Here is a 24,465-nt window from a genome sequence, read left to right on the forward strand (position 1 = left end):
GAAAGATTCAGAAAGATTCAGAAAATTGGAAAATTCATGCTCATTTGGAAAATTCAGAAAACACTTCTGTGAGGGGAGGTTTTGTTGGAGAATCTTTCTTACGTGTAATTTTCAGGTTACTGCCACAATCAAGAATAAAAATTAATCATGCAGAGGTTTCCTTACTCTACAGCCAGTTATCATCCTAAAAGGAGACCAAACACTTCCACACACTTCCTGGTTTCTGGCTTTGTAGCCTCCAATGAAAGTTGGTTTTGAACACTGAAATTCACCCCAACTGTCATTGTAATTCCTGGGGACGATCTGTCATCTTTCCTTACCTCAGTTTCTCAAATCTTGAGTTCCTGATTTTGTTTTTGCTGTCTCACAAAGTGAAAATATGACTCTAAATCGTTTTTTCAAGAAAGTTTTCATTGCTTTTCTCTGGGATAGGACATTTTCTTCTGACAGTGCATGATGAGAATGCCTTATTGGGCTTTCACACAGAAAAGTCGAATGGATTGAGGATAAAATTATCAAGGCATAATTTTATTCCCTCAAAATTGAGAAAATGTTGTACGGCTGTTTTCTGGCACTTAGTTTTATGCAAGAAGGATTAGGGGACAACCTCAAGACAGTTCTTTCTACAGTTTTGCTTGTCTGCATGTCTGAAAAAGATCTTTATTTTTGTAATTCAAAATATTTTCTAGGATTGTAGGTCTCATTTTTCTTAGTTTTAAGCAATGAGGTACACACTCAAAAATTGTTTCTACTTAGAACATACATCCCAGGATTATCTTTGAACAAAGCTTATGTTTAAATTGCTTTGGTTCCTTCTTTGGAAAACTCGTTTATTAGGCGACAGCTGTGTGCTCTGACCCATGTATCTAGCATCATTTTTGCTATCATACCTTGAATCCTGTGTTTTTTTATTTTTGAACCATGGGAAAGTTGTTCATTTTTGCTCTCCACATTACTACTGATATTTTCTGCCGTGTCAGTTCTGTGTTTTGCTGCTCCTACAGCAGATTTTAATTCTCTAAGTACAATTTTGACTTTTTCAGAATCTTTAATTTCACCATGTACCTTTGGATCTCTCCTCTAGACTTTTCAACTCAATTTGCCTCTTGAGATTATCTTCTCTTTTCTTCACAGAGCTCTTCATGCAACGTAATGAGAACCTTAAATCGTTTTTGAAAGTTTTCTTCTGTTTCTTGTGACAAATCCTATCTGGATTGGTTAGAGTGACAAAGAATTATAGCTCTCTGGTCAGGTCACAAAGCACACCTCTTCAAAAGCCATGGCAACCCAGCTTTTGGGTTCCTGAGCCAGGAACAGAGAAATAAAGGCTGTTCATTTCCCTCTCATAAGTGCCAGATTGATTGAATTCTTCAGTTCAATTCTAATGGGTTGATATGTAATGTAAATATTCCCCAGGTCAATAGAAGATGGATTTTGTGGATGTGAGCATTTTTTTTCTATATTGTCATAAATATTTTAGAAGGAAGCTGGCAGAAGGTGTATCAAGGCTTGCTAAAAAGATATTTTAAACTGGAAACCTTGATTACAATGACTATTTGGCCTCTGGAAATGATTTTTAAACCTATCATTATGAATAAATGCAATAATTGGACACTTTTTCTAAAGGAGACTTTTTTCCCTTCAAATGGCCCAAACACTCCATAGAATTGTCCTGTTATTTTTTAGACCTGAAATTTTAACCTAACTTTGTGCTAGCTTGTTTTAACACTCTCAAATATATTCAGGACAGTCTACCTTAACATGCTTGAATGTTGAATATTTTATGCTTGGACAAAGAGCAAACTGTAGGTCTTCCGCCAAGCACAGTCAATGCACTTGAGTATGGGTTACCAAAAACGCTGGAGATTTTTTTTTCTATTTATTGTTATAGCTCAAATCCTTGTGTCTCTGGTAGGCTTTAAGTGACATAAATATGCATTTCCATCTGCACATCCTTGTCAGGAATAGTTCTGCTGGGAGGTGTTATGCCACCCAAGTACTTCCAGAATAGAGTCTGTTAATCCTGTTACCACTATAGAAACTCAGAGGAAAAGTCTACTCAGGCCACTACTGCAGCTGCTGTGGCTGTAAACGTTCCAGCAACCACACCCTGGGTACCAAAAGGAAGCATAAGAAAATTGATTTTCCTTCAGGTGGAGGGGGATAGAGAGAGAGCTGACCTTGTCTATTACTTAGATTAGGGGTCTCCAAAGTTTTTGTCGTAAACTTTTATTAGTAAAAAACAATGGGGGGGGGGAATAGCAAGTCCACTATGTATGTGTGTGTATACACACACACACACAAGCACACATATACACACACATCCACGGACACACACACACACAATGGACACATATACTGCCATATTAACTGCTATATACATTATGAAATATGCAAAAATAGCTATTATACTGGGAGTTTTAAGAAGTCAACGTAAACAGATGCTCTAACCCCATTGGATAGTTTTGCAATTCTGCTAGGTCTGTATATGCTACTTTAAAGACCACAGGGTTAACTTCTACCAGGTGATTCCACCAGGAAAATAAATCTTAACCCCCCATTTTGATCCAGAGATTTCCTAATACACTGAGCATACACTGTAGGCAAAAGGAGTTGTGAATAAGCAGGTCATTTGCTTCTCCTGGTTACTTCTTGCCCTTCCTTCCAGTGTGGCTTGACTTCTGGCCTCTCCAGGATCTCTGTGTAGATCATATCTCTATTCTTCATTCACCCAGGTGTATCATGGGTGGATACTAATTGGTCAAGGCCTCAAAAAACAGGGAGCCTCCAAAGTCTGTTAACTGATGTGTCACCTCAGAGCCCTTGTGAAACAAAGGCAAGAACTAGCTAAATAAACCAAATTCAACTGTCAATCGTCCAATAAACATTGTTCAATAAGAGTTTCTTGATCTATAACCACAAAATGAGTGTCTTTACCTACCTAATCCTGCAATGCAGATCTCAGAATTGTCCATGAATCTAGGTGTAGAACAAAGATTCCCCAGAAAGGCAGTGAATATGAAAAAAATCTTCTACCTCTCACGATAGCAAAAGACTATCTTTTTGGATGTACACAATTTGGAAAATTGACTCAAAGTTCTTTTCAAACTGATAAAAATAAATTATTTTACTGGTAAAATCTGGAATTGGCCTGAGAACAGCAAACTTCTTCCAATCACTGTTGGTGTAAGTATAAATTGACACAATCTTTCTGGAAGGCAATAATTAGTACATTATATTCAGACCTTTAGAAATATGACCATTGATGCAATAAGTTATTCTCTATGAATTCAACCTATATAAACAAATAGATATATGAAAAGATTCATGAAGATAATGTTTAAGAGTATTTAAAGTAGCAAAAATAGGAAACAATCTATTTTTTTTATTGAATGGGGAAATTGTTAAATAATTTATGATAAACCACGCAAGAAATGCTATGCATTCTTTGACTCCTTAAGTACCAACTATGTCCCAAGTCCTCTTGTAGGATATAGCAATTAATTAATACAAAGTTCTCATAAAGGTGATTTTTTACTCAAGGGTAGAAGAGACTTGAACTTCATAAGTGAATCAACAAACACATAAACTAAACATTTTCAGAATACTGGAAAGCACTATGAGGACAATGAGACCTAGAACTGGCTGGTGGTGAGAGCCTGGGACTACTTTATGTATGGATTTCTCAGCCTCGGCACTACTGACATTTGAAACCATAGTGTTTACATTTTATTTGGGCAGGGTGGGGGAGAAGGAGTTCTCGTGCCTTGAAGGAAGTTCAGCAGCATCCCCTGGGCTACTCACCCTACTAAACGCACTCACCCCAGTCACGACAATAAATCATGTCTCCAGCCGTTGCCAAAATCTGCCCCCGTTGAGAAACATTGCTTTAGATTTAGTGTAAGAGAAGGCCTCTCCCAGGAGGTGACAATGTGAGCTCAGACCTGTGGGTGTTTTTCAATAATCTTTAGGATATAGAGAAATGCTCCTGATATAATGGTAACATATATGAATATATTCAATAAAATCCTGATACCGTTTTTCTTTTTAAATCTCTATCTAGAAAACAATATAGCATCATGGCTAGAAGCATGGACTTGGAGCCAGATGGCTAAGTTAAAATCTCAGCTTCATCTCTTTCTAGTTGTGTGACCTTGAGTAAGTTACTTCACATCCCTGTACTTAAGTGCCCCAGCGAAAAAATGGGGATGAAACCAGTAGCACCTACCATAGAGTTGCCGGGAGTATTAAATGAGTTCATATATGCAAAGTTCCTAAAAGAGTGAGTGACACATCTTGGAAGCACTGTATATAATATATGTGATACATTAAAGTGAGTGACACATCTTTTAAGTAGTAGATATATGATATTTATATTAGAATATATTAAAATTAGTATATGAATATATTTTTCTATGCTGATTTTAAGATATATAGTATACACATATTCCAGATCTGACATATATATAGATATATATACACCAAATATTTCCGTTATCTTTTTGTGAAACAAATACAAGAATGTGTTAATAATGGTAGAATTATAGGGGATTTTATTTTCTTTGTGCCTTTTTATATTCTTCACAGTTTTACAGATATAAATGCAAATGTTGCCTTCAAATCAAAATAAAAATTAATATGTATTTTAGCACAAAAGAGAATTTTTAGACTTTCATCAGTATTAACTGGCATATCAAGAGTGGGGGAGGAAGACCGATGGAAGATGTGCTCAGAAAACCTGTCCCAGGGAAAATGAGTCAATTGTCAACTGAAAGCTGAGACACCCCGCATTCAATCTGTCAGTCAGTTCATCAGTCATCTGAAATTTATTTAACACTTGCTTTCTGCCAGACACTGTGCTAGGTGCCGGGAAATCAAAGATGAATGGAGCATGCATTTCCCCAAGGAACTCGCAACAGGAAGGGGAAGAGAAATACATCCACAATTAACCACAGTACCAAAAAAAAAAAAAAAAAAAAAAAAAAAGGATATCAACCCAGACCAACCCATTGGTCTCCCAATGGGAACCATTAATTTCAGGAGGAGTGGGGGGCATTGCACGAAGCTTCACATAGACAATGACACTTGCATTGGGCTCTGAAGGATATGGAAAATGCAATCATTGGTTGGAGTTCTGGTTTTGAGCACACACACCCAGTGCCTCCCTTAATCAAAACTCGTGAGGTCAATTAACCTGGAGAGAGAAACGTCAGAGGGACACAGGAGATATACTTCAGAAAAGTATTTTGATCTCCTGCCTGGTTTCATAATGTGATTTACGGAGGCAAAGTTTGACTGTCACAGGAATTACAAGACCTAAGTGCGAGTACGAGCTCTGCCCCTTACCAGCAGGGTAATCTTGGGCAAAGCACTAAAATCTCTGACCTTCCATCCATTTCCTCATTCATCTAATAGTGATAATAATACTTTGCAAAGCTGTTGTGAGCCTCAAATGAGATAATGCAAGAAAGAGACTTTAAGTGGCATTCGCTTCATTGGGATGAATAAATTGTGATGGTTTTAACATAATAGAGAATATTTTGAATAATTATAGCTTAATTTTTAACATTTATCTTTAAATACTGACAATAAAAAAGCAACCGTATATGTAATACCAATTAGGCATGAGTTTATAGCCTGACTGGCTTCACTGAGTTTTTTTAAAGCCCTAAACCTATTACTAACCCAAGTGCATCAAGCTATAAAAACTGCTAACCAATTTGTTTTTTCCTGAGATAACATCATCTTTATTTCTTGAGACACTTTATACAAACATTAAGCTGAAGGTAACGGCATACAAATGAATTGGAGACTCGTAATTGCAAACTGTTCTCACATCTGAAGAGCCAACCACCTCCTAGGACAGAATTTTTCCTTGTTACAAGCTTAGGAGCTGCCATAAAAGTATATCACTTAGCCTGCATCTGTCTACAGGTGCCAAGCGTACTACAGGGGAACAGAAAACAGGTAATGATCTAGAAGCGTTAGGCCAAAGACCCCACTTCGGTCCCAAAAGGTTGAAGATGCTTTGCAGGTGCGGAGGAAGCTTGGCGAGGGGGCCGTGCTCAACCATATTCTCTCAGTGCTTTTCTCCTCTTTAATCCTTTTCACCTTGAACACTCACTGCTATTGTATCGGGACAAATAATATTCTTTTGCTTTTACTCTCTTTAAAAAAAAATAAAAGATTTACTAATGCTGATGGAAAAGGCTTAAAACGTCCCCTTGTCATGGCCCTCGATAAACATTTCATCTAATGTTTTTTGCGGCAGGGTTTTAGTTGAAGCACCACAGAAGACAAAACAATGGTATATAAAACTGCTTTAACTTGAAAGGCTTTAAAGGACATCTTCTCACCAGAGCTGGCATTTGAAAATTACAAAAAAAAAAAAAATGTCCAATATCTTTACCTCATTTTTTCTACTCCTCTCCAAAAAAGAGGTTTAACAAACCCAAGATTTTATTTTGTCCAATTTCATAAGATATAGCAATGGAACATGCCATGAGTAACTTATTTCCAGGCATTTCAAAAAGGTGAGAATATTTGCACCCCTTAGTTTGAACAAATTATCCCCCACTCGGTTTCCAAAAAAGAAAATGTGTTAAGTACCAATCACCTTTCAATATGCATCTTAGTATTGAGAAGTCCTCATCTTCCTAATTTTGTTCTGTCTCTAACCAAAAGTATCAGGTCCCAAAATTGTACTCAATATAAGAAGAACAGTGCCCCACACCTCTAGAAGCTGGGACTCTAGCTCTTTCTCATAATTTTCAGCAAGTTCCGTCATGTCTAATGCTCTTCAATGTTGCGTTCTTGTCTACCAAGCTATGGAAAACACAGCCCATATATTCTAGTCTAACAACGAAAATCATTTCTGACATTTGTGTGAACTTTATAAACTTTACATAGAAAGGGAAAAAACCCTTTTTTCTTCTTCTTCAGCGTTACTTCAATTAACTACATTTACTAACCATAACTATTTGTTGATGGTTTGGGAGCTTATACCCTGAAATGTCACCTGCCTGCTTCAATCTGATTTCAACCCCAGATAATTACAGTATGAAATTCTAAGTTAGAGGATAGTTTAAATTCAAGGGAAAATATAATTTATCATGATAGCTTCAGAAATGGCCCATACTTTTGAAATACACACTGACTTCAAACATTTTGGTCCAGAATTAAAATCACCTTGTGTTTTTTTTTTTAAGATTTTATTTTATTTTTATTTGAGAGAGAGAGAGAGCACACACAGGGAGAGGGAGTGGGAGAAGCAGACTCCCCACTGAGCAAGGAGCCTGATGTGGGGCTCAATCTCAGGACCCTGAGATCATGACCTGAGCCGAAAGCAGACGTTTAACCGACTGAGCCACTCAGGTGCCCCCAAATCACCCTGTTTTAAACAGTTATCTGACAACGTTGGCGTAGGCTTCTGGAGTTTACTACTTACAAGAAAAACTTAACACCTTTTTTCTATTTTGCAATAGAGTGCATAGATTAAATCAGAACAAGAAAATGGGAAAATAGTCTGGTAATAATGAGCTATTAACATTTGGTGTGTACATATGTGTGTGTGTATGTTTTGTTTTTAATGAGTAAGACGATCAGAAGAATATTACTCAAAATATCATTTCGATTATAGTGTACAAGATATCTTGGGGAGGGTTGTCACCATAATTAAGACCAATGATGACAAAAATAGTACAGACTTAAGAACAGAGAGGATTCATCTCGAGTAACCGGTTCTGATGGGACTGAAAAATCTGAAATGTGCTTGTAAGATATTTAAGAGAAAAAATAAATGAGAACTGGTAAATATTTGGATGGAAGGATGGTGAATTCAAAGAATATTTTGAAGCACTGGGAATTTGTTAAAAATGACAATACAATGAAAAGAAATTGAATTGTGGGGGCGCCTGGGTGGCACAGAGGTTAAGCATCTGCCTTCAACTCAGGGCGTGATCCCGGCATTATAGGATCGAGCCCCACATCAGGCTCCTCCGCTAGGAGCCTGCTTCTTCCTCTCCCACTCCCCCTGCTTGTGTTCCCTCTCTTGCTGGCTGTCTCCACCTCTGTTGAATAAATAAATAAAATCTTTTAAAAAAAAAAGAAATTGAATTGTGGGTTTTCAGGGATATCCAGAGTTACCCAGTTTGGAGAGAAGACTAGGGCCTAGTAGAAAGAGATATACTACTTGTAAAGATCAGCTGATAACTCAAGTAAAATGTCCAGTAGTCAGTGACAAGTGTGTGACTACAATTCGTGATAACTGTAGGCCTCTTGAGGACCAAGACCATTTGCTATTCTTCTCTGAATCTCTCAGCACCCAGTACGGGGCCAGACATATAGTTTAACGCTCAGTAAACGTGGCCCAGCTGGCTGATGAACTGCACAGAGTTTCGGGGCCCAGCTTCACAAAGAAAACAATTAAATTGTGAGTGTAGACAAATATGACCTTCAAGGGTAGGGTACAAAGAAAGGAACTAAGAGGACAAAGATAGGAATAAAGGAATAAATATGTTGAAGGACCTGGGAGGGAAAAAAGAAACCAATAACAGAGACAGGGCAGGTCAGGGAATTAAACTGAGAGAGAAAGGAAGGGAAGGAAAAAAAAAGGAAGGGAAGGGAAGGGAAGGGAAGGGAAGGGAAGGGAAGGGAAGGGAAGGTTAGGGAAGGGAAGGTTAGGGAAGGGAAGGTTAGGGAAGAGAAGGGAAGGTAGGAGGCTGGGAAGGGAAAAGAGAGGTAAGGGGGAGGGGAGAGGAAAACAAGAATAGAATCGGGAGAGTCAGGAAGAAGAGATGCTACTTATTCACAATTGGAATGCATATATATAAATATATATATTTATATATATGCACTCAAATAGAGAATGGATACAAAAATTATAGTCACATTTAGTGAGCAAAAATGAAAATCATTAAAATGTTTCCTTAATAACTTAAAGTAAATAAATTAATAGCTCCTGTCACATTGATTCATCTATTGCATGTGGGCACTCAATAAATGTTAATTGAGTTAAATTAATAACATTTGCTCAATGGCAATAAAAAATTAATTAACTGTCTGTCTTTTCTGTTACTTAAGTTTATGCCCATTGGTTCTGCAATTACTTCTAGCCCAAACATGAATTTTCTATTTCACTGACTTAAGATACACTTAAATTTTTTTCCCTGAGAAATAGAGTTGAGCTTCTAATTTTTGTCCTAATTTTGGTGTTTTTTTTTCTGTTAAAAAATTATTTTCTCTAAGTTAATGTCAAGAACTATGTATAACATCCCAAATATAGTTTCACGAGTTCCTTATTTAATTCCAAAATCGTTTTCTCTGCAGGAGATGTGATACCACTTTTTATACGTTTCTCCTTTTAGCCTCTGCTACTTTATAATACTTGGGATACAATGTCAAATAACACCGCGCAAGAGGAATCCGGTGAAATTTATTGTTAGCTTTCCATCTATAAAAGATGGAAGATGTCAGTAACATTCACCCAAAAATTGTGACTCACTTCAGATGTCAGAATTCTGGGTTGAACAGACTGGGGTCTGAAATGCGTGTATGTCAGATGATTTTCTAATGAGCAACAGATAGTTCCCACTGGGGAATGAAAAAAAAATAAAAATATAAACAGAGATAGAGAATTAAAATAACTTTATGAATGGCAGTTTAACTTCTCCACAAAATTCTCTCAGTACAAACCCAGTGGCTCCAAATGGTTGCTTAATGTAGCATACCACTTAGATTCAAAATGCTATACTTAAAATTGTCGCAAAATTAAAAAGAGAATCATATACCACTTGGCTGTATACAGTATTCTCCGCATGTTCTTCCATTCCAGTAACCTCTATCCAACATTTTTTTTGTTACTGAATTACTTTGTGCAAAAGCAATTTAAATTACATGCAGCCTGACTACGTGTGATAATTTGAACTGATTGTTAATTAATTCCGTAAGTAAATAGCTGCCGTAATCTCTATATTCATCAAGGTTGTGTTATCTACCAGCTCTTTCCGAGCCGCTCTCTAATGTACAGGATAAAGCAGCTGTCACTGAAGATGCAGGATTCCCTGAGTGTGCAAGAAGGTAGTCCTGCTTTGCAGAGACCGTTCAGGGAGAGAAGCATCTGGAAAGCTAAGTAACCTGCGAGGCTAGATTTGGGGTCTTTGCCACATCATGCATGGGATTTAGGGGTCAGCGGGGTCTGCTGATATGCAGTCTCAGCAGCTACGAAGCGAGGTAAAAGCGAAGAACAAATCAGAGACGATGTTGTACCCTAGAGAGACAAGGATGAGAGCGGAGCTTTGGGAAGACACCAGGCCTGGATTCAAATCCTAGTTCTGTCATTTGCTAATGAGGACTCCTGGGGCAACTTATCTAAATAAACTCTCTAAGCGTTGGTTACACTCCCTCCTCTGTTAACAGGGAATACTAGTCACTCCCCTCTGTTCAGGGAGGTTGACAGTATCTGCCTCCTGGAGCCTTTGTGATGCTTCAGGGAAATAAGGTTTGTAAGCTTGTAAGCGCTAACCGGAACCTGACATAAAAGGCGTGCAACAGTGCACGTGAGTGTGTGTATAAAGCGGTGGTTTGGATTTCCACCTAGGTGACTCTGCCCTGGAGGGGAAATTTGGCAATACCTGCAGACGGTTTTGTGCGCCACAGCCTAGGACCATGGGTGCTACTGGTATCCGGTAGGTAGAGGACAGGGACGCTGTTAAACATCCTACGATCTCCCCATGACAATTCTCTGTCTCCAAATATCAATACTGCTCCAAGGGTTCTAAGGCATAATCGGAATGGCTATCTCTTTGTCATGTTAGCTAATTGCCGGACACTTTGATATCCCAGAAAAATAAATTATTATTTTTATATCATCATCATTACAACGTTAATCTGGTGAATCTTTCTGGGATTAGAGGAAGTTTAGAGTTCCCCAATCGGTTGAGCTAATTCCATCTATCCATTATTATGTTAATTGCTATTAATGATCAATGTTTTCATGGACCCTAATTTCCTTCAGTCCAGTTTAGAGTGAATCAAACCACAACCAAGAGATTTAAAGCCAGCAACATAAGAGGTAGGAAATAAAAAGCAACTTTGTTGAAAGCCCAGGCTGTTTGGAGGCTGAGAAAGAAACAGGACAACTGCGTATGCCGGACTAACAGCTCCCAAGGCAGTCAAGAGCCTTTGCAGCTTCACATAGGGACCGTCAAAAATCCCCCAGGGGTTGTGAGCTGATCTGCTGAGGATGGGAGGGGTTGCCTGAGCTTGAAAAAATTCCAAAGTTTTAAAAGATTTCCCAGGTTATCTTACTCATTAGACAAGTCTGTGGACCCAGGCGACAGGACCCAGTAGAGATTTCCATCTGCCTGAAACAAAGCAGCAGCTTTGGAAAAGGTGATGAAAATGGATGCTGGCAAGAATATACTTCTTGCACTGAGCTGCTGTAAGCATGATGAAACCCAGGTTGTGAGTTGTCGTGTTTATCCCAGTCACTCAATGAGCGTTATTGGATCAACCAGGCATTGGGCTAGCCACAGAATGCAAGTCTGCAGAACGCGTCTTCGCCATCTCCCAGTGGGGCCACCAAATGACCTGGACTGCTGCTGGTTCAGGGCTTAAGGTGTCCCTAGGAACTGGCTGGTCTGCTGGTTTGAGAATACCTTCTGTTAACTCTTTCTCCATCTTCGGATTCTGTGTAATGGGTATAGGTAAGTTATGACCCAGACTGGTTATGAAACACACTAACACGATTTCATGGTATGGTGCTCTGTCATACACTCCTCAATATTGTGACTTAGCTATTTCTTTGCTGATTCTTTGATGCTTGTCAAAGCTGGGGACTACACCGGTCTTAAGCGCCAATGTAGCCCCCGTGCCCAGCCCAGTGCTTCTTAAATAGCAGACCCACATATGATTATGTGAAAATGAATGAATGAATGAATGAATGAATGAATGAATGAATGAATGAATGAATATGGGAGCTCTAAAATACATGAGGCACCTAGGCCTTCTTGGTCTTTTCTATGCCTCTCCAAACTAGAATCTCAAGGGTCAAGGACTTTGCCGGGGGTTCCCTTCCAGGTGGTTATATGGAAATAAAATATATTCCAAAAAGCACACCCCCAAAAGCCATATAGACACTCACCTGACTAGGAGTCTAACAAATGTCAGGGCAGGGGAAGGGATGGCAACTGAGAGTGTCTGAGGATAGAGAACAGGTATGAGCAGATAGACGGTTCATTTATAACCACTTCTCTTATACAGAAGAGGAAACTGAGGTTTGTAGAACCAAAGAAATAAAGCAATTTGACTGGGATCACATCCATTATTGAGCAGCACTGTCTAGCATCTAAGACCCTTTTACTGCTTCTGGGATCCAGAAAACACTTTGACCATAAGCTGACAACAAACTATGAGATCTCGTTGCTCCAAGTGAATGATATCTTTGATTCTCTCCACCCAGCACTTTAAAAAAAAAAAAAAAAGCCACAGTAGAAATAAGTGCTACAAATTACTGTGATAGGGAAACTTGTACTGTGTATAAAATTTTATTATTATTGCACTTTTCTATTCTTACTTATAATTTTGTTCAAAGTGATTCGGTTCAATGATGCTTCATTCTTAAATAAGACCTTATTCTCACAAAAGTCTCAAGTGTGAAACTTTCTGCAAATATCCATTCTGAGATCACTAGGTCATGTCAACTATAGTGGGTTTGTGTATGTGTGTTTTCTTTTTTCATCTAGATACGCAACTCGCAAATGAAAAGCATGCAGACGAGAAACCCATTAATGCTATCATTATAAATTCAGTATCCGAATTCAATATCACAGATGGACCAGCCAAGGAAACCCCCAGTGAGAAAAAACTGTCAGAATCCAGCACATCACTGTCCTCCCTCGAAGAATGCCAAACGAAATTTTCCTACCTCCAAACTGATACTTCAGTTCATCAGAGAGACACTGATGGTATGTTTCTCAGAATCAACCCATCTCTAAATAAAGCTCCCCAACCCCCAGCCCCTGTAAAATCATCACATATGCTGTTAGGAAAAAAGAGCCTTTATGAATATTAAACAGGAAGACTTCGATTTGAAAACCCTGGTGAATGACACATGTCAAGGTCACTCTGCAATTATGAGGTGCTTGGCAGATTGTTTGCTCTCAAAGCTGGAAATCAGAGGCAAAGTGTTTTAAATAGCTGGAGTGAGGTATAATCATTCTTGCTACGGAGCTATGAAGGGGATAAAGAAAAACGACAAACTTTTCTCAAATCTGAGACTATTTCAGCCCGTGACGCTAGGCTGAGAGGAGAAGAAGGCAGAGTAGAATGGTATTAAAATGCTGGAAATGTATAAATGCGGACTGTAAAAAATATCAAGATGCTTACATCAGCAACCACGGTTCATGCCTCTAGGTGATATCACTTCCTGGGCATTCTGATCAGTGCCAAGCTACACCCAACCACCCCTGTGTATGACTATAAAAGGCACATTCCTTTTGCAAAGCCAATTTCAAATTGATTTGGTGTGAGATGGTCATCACAGTCAAGTTCAAAGTCATGCTCTCCACACCAAGACATATGTAATTTTACTCAGGTTGCTGTACGGTGCCCTTTATAGGAGACACAAACCATTCAAGAATTGTGTAGTGTTCCATAGCTGCATTTGCATTTAAAGAAAGCTTACAGTTTCTCAAAAGAAAATATAAGAGGGTATAGTTTCTAGTCTATATTTAAATTAATATTTACTTTTTGAAAATAAGGAAAAAATAAATAAATGGACTTTGTGTAACAGGAGCTTAGGAATCACATCAGTTTAATTCCTGGCTCTGAAATTTATTAACCGTATAAACCTGGATAAGTTTTTTACCATCTCTGAATCTCAGTCTTTCAGTTATATAATGGAGCTAGGGTGTTTTGAAGACCACATGAAATAACAGGTATAAAGGATCCAGTACAGAACCTGGCACATAATAGATATTTAATTTTTGCTTTCATTATGGTTACGGTTTTAGAAAGCAAGGGGAGAAACTTCTAACATGTGTTCCTTATGATCTTGCTCAAACATTGTCATGGCTGCTTTAGACCAGAAGCTACAGACACAACCGCTTGCAGGTGCCAGGAGATGACGTGAATAATGAGTTAGACTGGCAGTGAGCAACAGGGATTGGTGAGGACTGGGGCAAAGTGAAGTGCACTGCCACTACTCAGCTCAGGCTAATTGGGGCCAGAAGGAAATAGAGGCTCAGAGTTGCCAGCTCCAGACTTTTATGTGAATCACCAAATTTTTTTTAGGTGTTGGCAATAATTCTATTTCTTTTATGCAGCCCCAGACACTCCCAACAATGCCTAGCTTGGGGCCAACTTTGGCCGGTGGACTGCCAGGTTACAACCTCAAATTCAAGATGAAGCCCACATTTCTGTCTTTGCTGGAGTTTGATGCCAATCAAGAAAAGAGGCAATGCAGGAGAGTTCTCTGAGACACTAGAAAGCACTGTGACACAAGAGCATTTTGTGGGTTGACTCAGGGATACATGTCATGGATATTGGTTTGTAATGACCCCCAAAGTAGGAACTGCCATTGGACCTATCCACGTAGTACAACACAGTACCCTCCAGAACCACTCTGGTTTGTCCTAGCAGGGATTCTGGGGAAAGGAGAAGGGCTGGTACAGCTAACATGATACCTGAACCCTTGTATTCTCAGGGAAAAGCCAAAGGACCGCCATTAAAATGACGGCTGGTACTCAGAAACCTCATGCAGGAAAGGCAACACTTACTGTTTTTTTCAAAAGAGCAAAGGAGATTCACAGGGACAGTTGACTTAGACCATCTTTCTTAAGCGCTGGCTGAGAGGCCGGTACAACCCGGGAAATCATGATTTTAGGCTGACAACACAGGTAAAAGCCCACTGTTCCCTTCCCACATGGTGAAAATCCCCACACTGAGGGAAGAATTTTTGGTACCTGGATAAAAGAGAGAGCAAAATATCCCAACGAAGGCCCACGAGTGTCAATAAGAAGCTCTCATTTTCTCAAACAGCAAACGTCAAGGATATCAAGAGTTAAGTCAGAGAATTTTTATAGTAATTAATTTAAGGATGCAGAAATTGAGAGCTGGGGTCATTGTTCGTACTGAGATAAATACAGAAATATCTTTCAGGAACAGCAGGGGAAACAGAAGGGAAAAGAGAAGATTGCATCCACTTTCATGTAGTTTGTGGTTAATTTATTTTCAAATGTATAAATGAGTGCATAGGAATGGATGCTTAATTGCTAATATCTATTATTTATATACATTGCCCCACTTAAAACAGAATGGAAAAGCCTCACACATGCAGATTTTGTAAAATGTGTTACATCCATTAGCACAGTTCATGGTGTGTGCTCTGATGGGAATTTAAAAGGATCTTTACTGCACATCACACACTATGTGCTGCAACATTACTTTATTATATTAAATTGGGACTCATCCTGTGTGGTCCCTTTCCCGAATAAAATGGAAAAAGTCCAGAGCACTGTCTGTGTCTCTGCTCTGTTGCTACATTCTGATTGCAAAGGCATCCCTGTGGGTAATAAAATCAAGGATACACACAAGACTTGAAAACAGCCTCCTTAAAAGGAAGCCTGAGAATATACCTAATTGATGTATAATTTTGATTTTGAGACGTCTCATCCAGGTGGAAGAGGAAAATCATAAATACAAGATACCTCCAAAGAATAGTCTTAATTACACCATGGACTACTGAATAAAATGATTACATTTTCTACACTGTAAATTTCATACAATTAAAGGCAGTAGTGTCACCTTTTAAAATGTTTCAATTTTATAATTATTTCAGTTCATTTGCTCAGAAAAAAACATAAGCACAAATTTACTAAGTATCACCCAAATCTAGTCATCCTCGTTCTAAAGAACTGACTTGAACGTTAGTTGTGCTTGTCTGAACTTAAATAGATCTTGACATATTTAAGTAGCTATTAAAATTGATAACATCAGGGATGGTACCCCAGCTAGAGAAAAGCATTCAGTCACACTTTATTTATTCCTATTCTACATTACCGACTTAAAAAAAAAAAAAAAAAGAACTCAGCGTTGGAGGAGTGGGAGCCAATTTTTATACTTTCTGACCAAAAACTTGGAGTAATTAGTCAGAGTCGCTGTGTAGGGAATCTCATGATTATGCTGAATCTGCCGGGACAGCACATTAACCATGAACATATTAGGATACTGGGTTTGGGCCAGGTTTATTTCCCTTCTTTTTTTTTTTTTTTTTATTAGTTTGTTTGGAGGGGAGGGGTAGGGAAATTGTTGTTTATCTGGGGCCACTTGTGGGGGAACCACATTCCTGCTACTTTGGATAGTGATGCCCAAATGAGCAGGTGGTATGTTTCCAGAGCCGAGGAAAGCTGTAAGAACTCCAGTGGACAGCTAAATCTGCCTCTGTCCCTCCCTCCTCTTACTCCCAGGCATCAGGGTAACAAGACCGAAAGCTGGGAGGGCAAAGCCAGGGAGTATGGGACCGTGACCGTGAGACTGACCCCAGGTACTCTGGTAGAAGCTCCTTGCATTGTTACCTTTTCCACTCTAATTAAACATGATCCTTTCTAATGAGACAGATTCTCCCTCTTAATTAGCCAATCCCCAGCTGTACATTTAGCACCTCTGGAGGCCGCATTAATCCTTCAGTATCATTAGGGTCTCGCTTAGCACATTACAGCCTCGATGTCCTAAAGGTACCCTAGGGCTGTGAAAAGGAAATGAAACAACCTAGGTGGGTTTTTGTCATGGCTTCTTGCTCACAGTCAAATACCACATTTGGCTGCTCGGCCTGCAGGCCTTGGCTCCCTCTTGAACCTTCTCTGATCCAGACTTAACAAGGCAAGAGGAGGGAGAGAGAGATGGGTATTGTGAGAGCCGTGATGAGAGCCCAGGCCAGGATGCCAGGAGGGTCAAGAAAGGGACCTCAACCTGCAGAGTCTCCTTATAACGCTATTAGGAGAGGTGAAAAGCCCAGTAAGGGAACAGTGAAGCCACCCAGACCTTAGCAACCACGCTCTCCCATCTCTTCCCTTGGTCCCTCCAGCCACTAGTAGATGACTAGTCCTGGCCTTCACTCGTGGGCCACTAATAACTAACCATTACTAGACAGACCACCAGCAAGTGGCATTAACAAGAGCCGCAGAAAGAAAGATGTTCAGAAAGAGGTAACACCAAGGGGAAGATACAGGTACTTCCGGAGATACCACTCAAAGCAGAGAGAGAGAAGGGGAGAAACACCCCTGGCGTTCCCTTTTTCCCACCCTCCATTTCCTGCCACTGCTTCCCACCAGCTGAAGCTAGCAGGAAGCCATTGACAGAACCTGGAGGATAGACATTAGCAATCTGAGGAACAGAGAGCAGAGCAAGGAGAGGAAAGGGAGCAGGCCTTCCATGAGCCAGCCACGTCCTACGCCACGCTGGATCATGGCAGACGAAGCGTGAACCTTCTAAAGGGCAGGCCGGCTAAAGGGTACAAAGCTCTGGAGGGGACAGTTTCAGTCAAATCATGGTTCCTCCATTTTCTGTGCTTCTTAAATTCCCGGAGCCACAGTTTCCTCATCTCTGAAGGAACAGTGATAGTACTCAACTCAGGCTTATTTCAGGACCTACGTGAGCTGCCTACAATGTGCCCAGGATGGCTCGTCTGCTTCCAATGTAACACTAGCTAAGAGAGCACAGACTTTGCATTCAGAAAGATGGAGATTTGAACCACCCCCCGCCCCCGCCCCAACCACCTTACGGCTGAAAGATTCATGACGGTCAGGGACAATCCCTGAACCTTAGTCCCTTCACCTATAAAATGAGGACCACTTTATTTATCTCCCATCATTCATTTTTTTATTCATTCACTCAACAACAGATACAGCTGTCTTGTAACTCAGGTTCTTGAAGAGGGGGAAACTCATCAATAAATTAATTAGTTTCATATCATCCTATGGTCAGTACCATGAAGAAAAAATAGAATGCTAGGAGAGTTTCATGGCACATAGAAAGAAAATGTTTTAAGTCGAAGGCTCAGAGGTCGAGTAGGAATCAGGTCAAGCTGTGAGTGGGGAGTATGGAACACAGGCCAAAGAGAGAGCATGGGCAAAGGCTCTCAGTTGGGGCATCCCAGGATCTGACGCTGAGCCAGTGTGGCTGGAGCGCAGTGAGTGAGGAAGACAGAGGATGGGAAGCCAGAAAAACCCATCACACAAGCTATGGCAAGGATGTGGGATTTTAAGGGGAGAGTGAGCTCTTACCATCTACAATGAAGAACATCACAGGAGCTGATGAATTTGAGCTGGGCTCGTGTAAAAGCAATGTGTTAGATAGGAGCCTATTGCTGTTGACCTGACAATGGCTGATAGTGGCTGGAACTAAGATGGTGGCCCTAGAGGTGGGTAGAGGCTTCTGGTTTTCCCATACCGACTTGAGACAGAACAAGTGGAACTCAGCAAGGAAGTGGGTGGAGGACGGTGGTATGATGGGGAAAAAGGGAAATGACAAGAATGAGTCCCAGCTTTCTGCTGATTTCATCCGAGTGTGCAGGAGCCATTTACAAGAGAAAGTCAGAGGAAGGACAGATGTATGGAATGGGGCAAGAGAGAGATCTGGATGCAATTTGACCTCTGTAAGTGGGAGATGTCTTGAAGACACTGCCGAAGAGACACGAAGTAGGCAGACAGATGCATAGAGTACTTTTTTGGATGGGCTGAGAGCAAGGGTGCTAATCACGGGCTATGACTTTGGGTATCGTGTTTATTAAACATGAAAGCCCCAAGAAATACTGCAGGCAAAGGAAAACACACCCATTGAGGAATAGCGGAAGCCCAACTCTCTTTTCAAACAGTTGCAAATTTCCCCCTGAACTGCTTATGTTACTTTTGTGCAAACAAAAATTGCCCATATGCAAAACAGTTTTGCCTGCCTGTGTAGAATTATGTAATATGCCTTTTAGGAAAAGTTTTCAATGCTCTTGAAAGTTCGGAAAAATCTGTTTTCAATTCACCGATGTTGCCATGTTTTTTTGGGCAAGAGGCTTTGCCTTTTATAACCAAATAAAAAGGACTGACTTCTACACAGAAAGAAAAAAAAAAAGAGCTCTTCTATTCTCAAATGCAAACTAGAGAGGTAGAAGAAAACAAATGCCAGTTTGGTCAAAGGATTAGGCCAAACACTTTTGTGTCTCTGTGTGTGTGTGTGTGTGTGTGTGTGTGTGTGTGTGTGTGTGTGTGTAAATAAAATCTACAGTGTACATCAGAAGCAGAGACCTCCGGAATCTGCCAGCTTGAGAAAACGCTGGCAAGAAGAATTAAACCAAAGATTATACACCCTCAGGAAAGGACAAGTCCATTTCACAGATAGGTATTTCACACTTTGATAGGAACCACCAGCTCCCACCCTAACTTGCCTGCAAACCAAACTTTTCGCCTCACATCTCCATCTACAGAGGATGTGATCCCACTGGATCACGTTCATATGATCATAGCCTAAGTCTGTCTCTTGAGTCTCCAGCCTGAGGCATAGGGAGCATTTGCTTGGAATATTTTCTACTGAGAACTTCTTCGCCGGAGGCTGCTAGCGTAGCCTTCTTGGCATTAGTAAAATTTGATGAGGTTTTATGCTCCATATCTTTGACCACTAACACGCCCTCTTCAGAAATGCATACGTGAAATAGAGTCTAGGTACTGTGCTAACTAACTCCTGAATTTTTGTGGGTGGTGTGTGGTGACTTATATGGGTGAGTTGGCCACATGCTAGAAGCTGGCTCTAAGTGAATAAAAAAATACACCCTGTCTGGCAAAGAGATGAGTACATACACCCTAGAGGTATTGTGGGCTATGCTGCCTACACCAGAAATACTTAGTAATGGCCACAGCACCTGCAACAATATACGGCAATTAAAGTCATCATAAAAGTCACAGTGACGTTCTTCACCAGCGTCTTATTGGGAAGAAAAAAAAAGAGGGTGTGAGGCAGGGAAGGAGGGTGGGACGGAGGCAGGAAGGAAGATTTTTGTTTGCCTATATGCAAGGCCACTTTAGACCTTCATAGAAGGATTCTAAAGAAATCTTCAAAATATTTGTTCCCTTTTAGAGCAAGTGTCCATGTTCTCCCTCCTCTGAAAGATAAACAAATAGATGAGCAATAAAAGTAAAAAAAGTTTTCTGGAAACTTGTTGGAAGTAAATGAACAGGGCTCTAAGAATACTCAGAACCCTTTAGCAGATGACTCCAGGGGCAAAATCTCTCCTGCAGGCTTGTGCAGTCTCAGCCAACTGAAATCTGAAAACCAAAAGTTATTAACATCAACATTCTTGGTGAAAAAATAATAAATCCCTATGAAAATCTAACTTTAATTGATCGATAAACCCATCAGGAGGAGGAATTTTTTCTCCAATTCATGCCAGATTGTTACTTTCAACCATCAACATCTCAGGATACTGACTTTAATTAATTAGATGATGTCTCATGTAAATGCTTACCTATCCATTTATCAAATGCTCACGTTTTTGAGACTTTTTTAACTAAAAAAAAAGTTATAATTTTAACAAGAGAACCGCTACATCTTCTAACTAATTCCCTTTATGGAAACAAAAAATATAATAATCTATAACCCATCACAGCTGTTTGGCTAGAATTACCAATTACCTTCAATACCTTAGAGATACTTTTCAGATTTTCACAAGTCTGCATAGTAAATTTTTAAACCAATTTTCTTAAAGAGGATTGAGAAGATTTCTCCTCTTTTAGGCATATGATGATGTATTCCATTTAGCATGAATATAAAATCAAGGCTTCACGTTAACTGGAGGACAAAGGACACAGGGATTAAAAATAAAACACAACTAACATCAAAACTATGATTATTTAAAAATCATTTATATTAGGTTTTGAAATGTGCTTTCTGCTTCCATGTGAATATGGGTGTTGCAGATTTCTGGGAATCCACACCATACAAATGACAAAGCCTTGTGACAAGAAACCAGAAGTTTGTACAGTCTCTCCTGGTCCCCAACGCTAATTGCTCCCGAAAGCTCTCTGCACTTGGGGAGGACCTGCTATTTTTCAGACAGTTGCAAGGTTTCCAAACAGATAGCTAGTTGTGAGGCTTCCCAGCACCTCTCCAGGCAAAGTAAATAAAGGGGTTTAGAAAAGTGACAGCACTTTAAATAACCAGATTATGTGGAATCAATAGAAATGCTCAGGAAGTTAATAAAGCAATTACTTAAGTAGAGTGAGTCCTGCATGGGGGGGTGGGGAAGCTTGAGAGAATAATGGTGTACATCACCCCTATATGGACAATTAAGAGTTGGCTGTAAAATTATCAAGCACACATGCCTGTCCTTCAGAGATGCCCCCATATGGACCACTAATCATTTTTTTCTTCTTCTTCTTTAAACAGAGGAGTGTGCCTCCCTTATCCTCACCTGTCTGTTTTGCCAGTTTTGGGACTGTCTTCTGATGCTCCCGGATACATGCGAAACGGTGTGTACCAACCTGTGCTGCCCCTCTCACAGGTATCACCACACCTCGGATGAAAGCCACGCTCGGAACGATTGCAATTGCAACTGTGACATGGACTGCAGCCTCTTTGAATCCTGCCACGAGACCAGCGAGTGTCTGGAGCTGGCCATGGAGATTTCAGAAATCTGTTACCGCTAGCACAGCGAAGTTAACCACATTCTGGCAGTCCCTTTGGCCCCACAAGGAAATTCCTTGACAATAAGACTGGGATTTCTATGTGCCGAAATGTAAGGACCGTACACGTTTCTTCTATGCTATAGACCATTTTATTCTGCACCTGTCTGGCAAAGCTAGAACTGTCAACTCTATGGTCTTCTTCCAAATTTCATAACTGCATGGCTCACTGAAAAAGAAGGTCTTGATCACATGTGATGAGCAAATCCTGAATACTTCTTAAATGCCATAGGTACAAGGTGTTTCTTGACTGTGAAAGAGCATGCTAAACCCCTCTGTGTTATTGCATTCATTGGCTTGCATCATGGATTCAACTTCATTCACAAATTCAGGACAAATTAGCGCATTCTTTTAGAATTGACACACATTAGCTCGTCTTTGTAATGGACTCATGCATAAACATTATGCATTGTTGGTTATTATTAATAATGTATTGTATAACATCATTTTGTAATTAAAAATTTATTTATACAGTCTCTTAAAATTCACTTATATGTACAGTTTAGGTAGGAAAGGGAATTAAATGAATTAGAAACCATGTTCCTGTAATTACAACAGATGTCTCTAAGACATCTCCAGTGAATTTTGAATACGATGTACTTCCGGAGAGTACTGTAATTCTAGACCATATTATTATACGTCTATGACTATGTCATAACAGGCCATACATGCTCTTAATTTGTTACAGAAACGCTCTTCTTTATTCCACTGAGCAGCAATGGGAATTATATGCGAGTTTCAAGAAAATGACCCCAGATAATCAATTCTTCATTTTCCTCATTTCTGTTTGTCAGGTACAATAAGCAACAGGATATTAAAACAGAATCATGTCATTTCACTAAACTATCACTTATATAGGAATCCGAAAGAAATCCACGGTTAAGTACTTACTCAGCACCTAGTTTTCTAATAAAGCATGTGCTTCAGAAATTATATTTTTTCTTTTCGATAATTACAGTAATTCATAATTATGCTGAGTACCTCCTCATATTTACAAAAATTTTTTTAGAGATGCGGTATCAACTTGGAAAGTGATGTTCAACTCAAACAAATTAAAACAAACCGTTTTGGGGGAAAACACATCTAGACTGGAGTTATTTTAGAATCCTCTTTACTTTCAGTAGGCATGGCATTGCTCATTAATGTGTCCTTATATATTCCCATGGAGATGTCTCAATATATTCACTGAATATACATATATATGTATACACACACACACACACACACACACACACACACACATATATTCAGACAAAGAACACAAAAGTGAAGTAAAGAGTAGAGGGAACTTTCCGTAATCTAGTCAAATAACAAAAAGTTCCAAAATAATCTGCTTTTGCCCAACTTAGGTAATTTCAGGCAAAAGCAACATTTGTTTTGTTTCTGTAGTAAACTACCACATTTTGCTACTCTGCAAAAAATTCCTCCAAACATTGAAAACTATTGATCTTTAAAAAATGTCTTTAAGCTGCCTGTAGAAAGGTATTTAACCACTCCTGTCTTGTCCTGACAGCGCAGGGCATGCACGGTTAATGCGGCTTCGTTCCTCTTTGACAATCACCTTATCCACAAAGCCCAGAGCATGACAGTGCCCTACACGGCCTAGGAAGCACTTCGGTCTCTCTGCTTTTCAGGGGTTCGAGGACAACTCTATACTCTATGCATAGAACCTACAGCTCATTAGTGGGGGAAAAGAAATTGATTCTTAGAACAGAAAGGGAACCTAGGACTGTTCCAATTCAATATTCTCATTCTCCGTAGGAGAAAGTGGAGGCCCCAAGAGCTAACTTATCCAAGACCACACAGTGAGTTAATGGAACTGTTAAGAACTCCAACTGGTGGCCTAATTTTCTAACTACACTGCACGACTTAATAGTTCTGCACTTCTGAGCCCAGCTGGGACCCACTGGTACAGCTGCTCCAATGGTTCAGATATTAAAATACTACCAGACCGGCTCATAAACAGTTGTTACCTTGTACCTCCTTAGCATTTCCTCTATGCCCCCAGGCACCCTGGCCCCTCTCCAAGCACCCATTCCACCTCCCATGGTCCAGCCCCTAAAAGAACACACAGCGCTGCACGGTCTCTGGGATCCTGTCCCAGTAAGATGGTACCCGGTGTCACTGATCAGGCCATGCCGCATTCGTGTTAAATATTTTGACCATCATCACTTATTCTTTCCAGTCTACGTACCCTTAAATTGTGCAAAGATTATGCATTTCAAATGTGAATTGAATGCTTGTCAATTAGAGATGTAAAAATTGCCAGGTCTGATTTTATAATGTGGTCAGAATACTACAAGATTTTTCTGCGGTCTCTCCACGGTTAGTTAACTTGTTCCTCACTTTCAGAATTCACCGTGCTATAACAGAAAGGGTCGGTTATACAAAGTATGAAATTTCTTTTCTTTATAACCAATAATAAAACATCATCCTTTTTGCAAACATGAATGGCTCCTTCAATTGAATTCTTACAATAAAACATACGCAGCTGGGAAAATGCACTTGCAGAGGTAAGACAGATGAAAAAGGAATGTGGTTATTGATTAAATACAGGTATCAGAATCTGAGAAGGCTCGGATTTTTTTTTTCTATGACTAAGGCCTGTGATTACAAATAAAGACGATGTTATTCTTTAGAATGGGCTGCTTAGGGAACAGAGTATTCCTATTTAAGGAAGCACATTAGATAAAAAAGATTTGAAAACAGACCACATTTATAGGGAATGGAGAACAGAGATTTC

At 39.7% G+C, this 24,465-nt stretch overlaps 1 protein-coding gene across 2 annotated transcripts in view; it reads left to right on the forward strand.

Moving 5' to 3' along the window:
• Window positions 1-21,686, forward strand: part of MDFIC2 (MyoD family inhibitor domain containing 2) — a 103,598-nt gene extending 81,912 nt beyond the window's left edge. For both annotated transcript variants that reach the window (XM_087866640.1, XM_087866639.1), the window contains 2 exons: window positions 12,744-12,965; window positions 21,427-21,686. In XM_087866640.1, the coding sequence (XP_087722766.1) occupies window positions 12,744-12,965; window positions 21,427-21,686 (482 nt within the window). The remainder of the gene's footprint in view (window positions 1-12,743; window positions 12,966-21,426) is intronic.
• Window positions 21,687-24,465: the final 2,779 nt, after the last annotated feature.

This window comes from Ursus americanus, chromosome 14, assembly GCF_024610735.1.
Source record: "Ursus americanus isolate L20-20 chromosome 14, mUrsAme1.1.p, whole genome shotgun sequence".
Classification (NCBI taxonomy): domain Eukaryota; kingdom Metazoa; phylum Chordata; class Mammalia; order Carnivora; family Ursidae; genus Ursus; species Ursus americanus.